Raw genomic sequence first — 5,034 nt, 5'->3', positions numbered from 1 at the left:
TCTGGGGGCTGGGGCCAAACTTGGCCCCTCCATGGACCCATCCACATCCTCTGTGTCAACAGGATGTGAATCCCACCCATGGCACCTCTGCAGCCTTAGGAGGTTGCCTTAGGATGCTGCTCCCCACAGAGGGGCTGCAGCATCCCCTTGCACTCTAACCCACTCCACAAGTCCATGATGCTGCTTAAGCTGCTTTCGTGGCTGACCCACATGCCTGGGCCATCAGATTAGAGCTGGGCAGTGAGCACAGCACTGGCTGCAGGGTGGGTTCAGCCATCCTGGCAGCTCCCCCCACACCACGGGCCTTTGCTGAGCTGCTGGTGTCAGTTCTCCATGTCTCCCGCTTCTGCTGCTAACTGGAACCAGCAGCAGGTCACGACGAGCCCAGGGACCAGCCAGGGCAGCATCTCTGCCTGAACAACTCAGGGCAAAGGGGCTTGGCCATAACCCACAGGCCCACGAGCAGCACTGCTCATCCTGCCCATAGCCATGCTGCCCATCCCCACCCTGCCACCCACCCCACTCCCAGAGCAGGGGCCAAACTGTGTCTCTGGGTGACATTAGGACAACCCCAACCTGACACTGCTCCAACCAGCCTTGGGGTAAGCAGCCCCAGGGCCTCCTCTCTCCTCTTTTCTTCCCCATGACTTGTACACAGCAGGGACGAGCTGTGCTGTCCCTGTCCCAACCCCTGTTTCTCCCAGCATGACTCATGTTTGTTGACCCAGGCTATTTCCGAGCGTGCAGCTGGACTGATCCCCAGGGGCATCAAGCCCCAGCCCTGCCCCAGCCCTCCCCTTGGCCCAATGCCACCCTCACACCACTTGCTTCCCCGTGGAGTGGGCAACAGACCAGTGATTTTGGGTATGAACAAGCCACTGGTGAAGCCAAGCCCACCTCTCATCCCAGTGCAGAGCTGTCCCCCTGCAGTGTCCCCTTCCCAGCAGTGTTTCCGTGCTGCTCCCCGCTCCCGCGGGACCTGCCCTCAGCTGCTTTCCCACGGAGCCTGCAGCCGCACTGGGCCCTTTGAAGTGGCCTTGGCTAGAGCCCTGTGTCCCAGGCGTGACACTGTCCCAGCGGAAGGCAGCTGGACCCGGTGTCCCCACCAGGAACACACAGAAGTACCCCCATCCCAAACCATCCCTACAGCCTGGCCAAGGTGGGTGCTGCAGGGACACTGGCTCTGGGGGCTGCTACCTTCCTGGTCCAGCTCACCTGGTCCAGCACCTCAGGGCAGCCCAGGCCTCCATCCCCCTGCCTGGCAACCGCCAGTCAGAGGCAGATCAGCCGTTGCCCTGGAAACCCCCGTTGCCATAACAGCAGCTGATGGAGATGCAGGGGAGGCAGATGGTGGCAGAAGGGGACAGCCATGGCTGGTGGGGAGGGATGGGGGGCTGGACACACAGAGACCCCCCTGGGGCAGGGGCCAACCCCCTCCCCTGCAGCCCCATGGTGTGCAGCAGAACAGAAATGTTTCCAGACCAGCTGGGGCTGGACCCATGTCTGGAGGGTGGCCACTGCCTTTGTCACCCCCACAGGACCCCCCTCTTGCTTTGTTCCACCTGCCCTGGGATCATCACGCACATGCCTGATGCCCATCCAACTCACTGCCTTCAACCCTGAGCCACAATCCCTATACACCTTTCCCAAAAGCAGAGCTGCCTGCCCACGATGCAGAGCATCTCTCATTCCAGGCATCAGTCCAAAACAACCTTCCCAGCCCAGGCACCTTAAGAGGTACATTGTTAGGTGAGAAGATGCCCAAAAGCCCCAGTGCATACCTGAATCTGCCCTTTGCCCATGATCTTGTCCACAATTTCATTGTTGTCCTTGTTGAGCTTGGTCTTGTCGTAGCACTTCTCATAGCAGAGGATGCGCAGGGACTGGGAGCCCTCCAGCTCGATCTCAAACTCCTGGGATGCAGAGGGAGGATGGCTCAGCCCCAGCAACCCAAAGCACCTTCAAAACTGGGGCTGGAAGGGAAAGGGGGATACAGTCCCCTCCTTGCATCCCACCCTCCTCTCACCTCATTCCACTGTGGCTCGGTGGTGTCCCGGAAAACCCTGGTCTTGGCTTTGCTGACGAAGTAGCCGAAGGAGTCCACCTCCAGCGTGCAGTAAAGGTCTGGGGGAGCACACACCACTCAGCACTCCAGGAACATCCCCACCAGCTCCCTCGGGACTACTGTGGGCAGAGCGGGGCCACATGCTGGACCCCAGCTCTTCTGACCACACCGGCACCCCCGAGCTAAAGGGTGGGCACCCACACTTACTGGCAGACTGCTTAAAGCCCTTGGCGGAGTGGACAATGACGTGCAGGAACCCATAGAGCCCGGGGGACTCATCATCTGTGGTGGGGAGAGCAGAGGCTGTGTCAGGGCTCAGCTGCCACCTCCCATGGCCAGGGGCCAGTGTGTGGGCTGGCGTCTCCCAGGCAGCCTTTGCCATAGCAAGCTCTAGGTGTCTGTGGTGACACCCCAGTGTTCATCCCTAAGGTCTGGAAAGGGACATGTATCCCCCACTGCTGAACATCCCTGATAGACATCCCGAGCTCCTGGATAGCCCTGAGGGAGGTTCCCAGTGGGTCTCACTCTGGTGACGCCGTGGTCCTGGCCAGCCCATGGGGATGCTGGGGAGCATCCCAAAGTATTCCCATGTTCCAGCCAGGATTGCTCTGCCAGGGAGCCAGATTCTGCTCCAGCAGTGCCACCTGGTGGGTGGCTGTCCCCTGCACAGCCCGGGTACCCAAGCCCAAGCAGACCCCACAGCTCCTCCCCACCACCACCTGGAGATGGTGCCCGCCAGCCCAGCAGACACTCACCATCCTTATTGCTGGTGACCGGGATGTTGTGGACAGTGCGTAGCTTGAAGCAGGATCCCGTGAGCACCTGCAGCTCCACCGAGCTCAGGACAAAGGCTTGGAGGTCTGGGAGAGGACAGGAGGGGAGCTTCAGAGGGATGCAGCCAGTGCTGGCCATGGGGAGCAGAGACTGCCATCCTGTGGGACCTCCCTGGGGCCCCTGGCATGGGGTAGGATCCCCTAGAGGACATCAACAGCCCCAAACTTACCCTTTTTCTGCAGTCTCTGAATGGCCTCCCTCCACTCAGACCTCTCATAGTCAGATGAGAGCAGGAAGAGGTAGCTCTGTAAGACAGAGGACGATGCAGCAGGCTGTGCACAGGTAGCACCAAGCCTGGCTCCCAGCCCGCCCTCCTCACCTTCCCGTTGCGGTTGTGGATGCGGAAGGGAATGGCAGGTGAGTTGAGGAGCAGCCAGAATTCATTCTCAAACATCTTCTTCTTGAGGCGGTCGATGGCCCGGCTCTGCCCCTTGTTGGCTTTCTATAGGCAGGGGGAAACCAGGAGCTTTCACAGGCACCCCCATGTCCCATCCCTGACCCAGAGCAAGGCACCCACCCCAGCAGCAGGTCCCACACTTCCCCAAGCACCTGCACCCTCCTCTCACCTCCTTCTGCACCTCACTTTTGATGGCCGAGATCTTCATCTTCATGTCCTCCAGCTCATGGTCGGGGATGACATGGACCTGCGGGCAGTGCTCCGACTCCTCCGGCGAAGGGAACACCAGGTCGGCCAGGGGCACGTACCACTTGCAGTCATACTGCTGGTGTTTCCTGCAGCCGGGGGGTGGGTGCTGAGTGATGCCTGACCCCCTCCCCAGCACATCCCCCAGCCCACTGAAGGACAGGGGGTTGTGACATCCCCCCCGTGCCCGGCGCCCTCCTTACCCCACCGCCGTCTTCTTCAGCTTGGCACACAGCAGCACGTCGGTGAAAAGGAAGACGTGCCGCAGCTTCCTCGAGCCCTCTGACAGCTCCACCAAGAAGCCATCCTTGACAAGCTGCCGGGTCTGTGGGGCAGCAGGGCTGGGGTGAGAGTGGGCAGGGAGCAAAGGCCAATAAACTGCAGGGGATACATGCTTCTGTTCCCCTCCATGGCTCGGCCATTGGAGCACGGGAAGGTCCATGTCCTCTGGGTACTATTTGGAGTCCCATATGCTCAGTAGGGTGCCAGCAAGCAGCAAGGACCTGGTAGAGCCCTGAACTTGCACCTGGGACTGCACCTAGAGGAAACTCTCCATCCCCTGGCCAAGCACCATTGAGCTCCTCAAGGTGGAGATACTAGCCAGGGGCTGGCAGAGGGCTCAGCCCTCACCCTGTGCCCCAGCACTGCTCACCCCGCTGGCTTACCTCCCCCTTGGGAGTGGTGACCGCTGTCCTCCGGGGATCAATGTCCTCATTGATGCTGGAGAGGAAGTTCTGCGAGATGCGGAGGGCGTCCTGGAGCAGCGGGTAGTCGGGGTGATCAGCTGGGGTGTGCTTGAGGAGGTCCTGGAAGGGAACAGGCACAGATGAATGGCCAAAGGCACTGCCCTGCCTGCAACACCCACCCCAGAGACCCCTCAGCAGCACTCCCCATGGCTGCAGGTCCCCAGGAGCAATGGGGCACTGCCCCCCGTCCCAGGACTGGTGTCACACTCACATGCAGGACAAGGGTGCTCCGCGTCACCCGGTCGATGGGTTTGTACAGCAGTGCTGAAGGGAGAGAGGAGGTGTCAGAAGTCACCCACTGCCAGGGCCCCGGCCCCTCTCCCACCCATCAGAGCCAGGACCACATCCTGCGGGGGCAAGGAGGGGATATATGATGCACAGAGCCCTGGGTGAGCACCTGGGTTCCATTCTGCACCATGTGTGCACCAAGGGCAGAGACCAGCAGTGCAGGCGCCTGTGGGGTCCCCACTGGGGTGACTGCAGCATGGTGCTTGCCAAGTAGTGCTTCGCACACGGTGCTCTGCTCCAGCCATGGCCCCACATCATCATCTGTCCCTGTCCTGGGACAGTGCACGATGGGGACACCAACCCAGGCACCATGTCCTCCTTCCCTCTGATGCCACAGGTCATGGGTGGCAAAGCCAGAGGAGCTGTGTGAACACACAGCTTTCTGCAGCACACCCCCCTCTGGGGTGAAGGACCTCCCCATCGTGGTGTGCACACTGGCACCATCAGCTTTGCCTGTG

At 60.9% G+C, this 5,034-nt stretch overlaps 1 protein-coding gene across 1 annotated transcript; it reads right to left on the bottom strand.

Moving 5' to 3' along the window:
• Positions 1-1,781: 1,781 nt before the first annotated feature.
• Positions 1,782-4,552, bottom strand: LOC104408571 (active breakpoint cluster region-related protein; the record flags this gene model as incomplete). The annotated part of the gene is made up of 10 exons (XM_010018221.1): positions 1,782-1,913; positions 2,027-2,124; positions 2,273-2,347; positions 2,821-2,925; positions 3,069-3,144; positions 3,219-3,341; positions 3,466-3,631; positions 3,746-3,867; positions 4,208-4,348; positions 4,500-4,552. Coding segments are annotated over 10 exons (1,091 nt in total), but the record flags the coding sequence as incomplete, so codon positions are not given.
• Positions 4,553-5,034: the final 482 nt, after the last annotated feature.

Source organism: Nestor notabilis, unplaced genomic scaffold (assembly GCF_000696875.1).
Source record: "Nestor notabilis isolate BGI_N333 unplaced genomic scaffold, ASM69687v1 scaffold16617, whole genome shotgun sequence".
Taxonomy (NCBI): Eukaryota; Metazoa; Chordata; class Aves; order Psittaciformes; family Psittacidae; genus Nestor; species Nestor notabilis.
The sequence above is the reverse complement of the archived record's forward strand: the minus strand, read 5'-3'. Positions and strand labels throughout refer to the sequence as shown.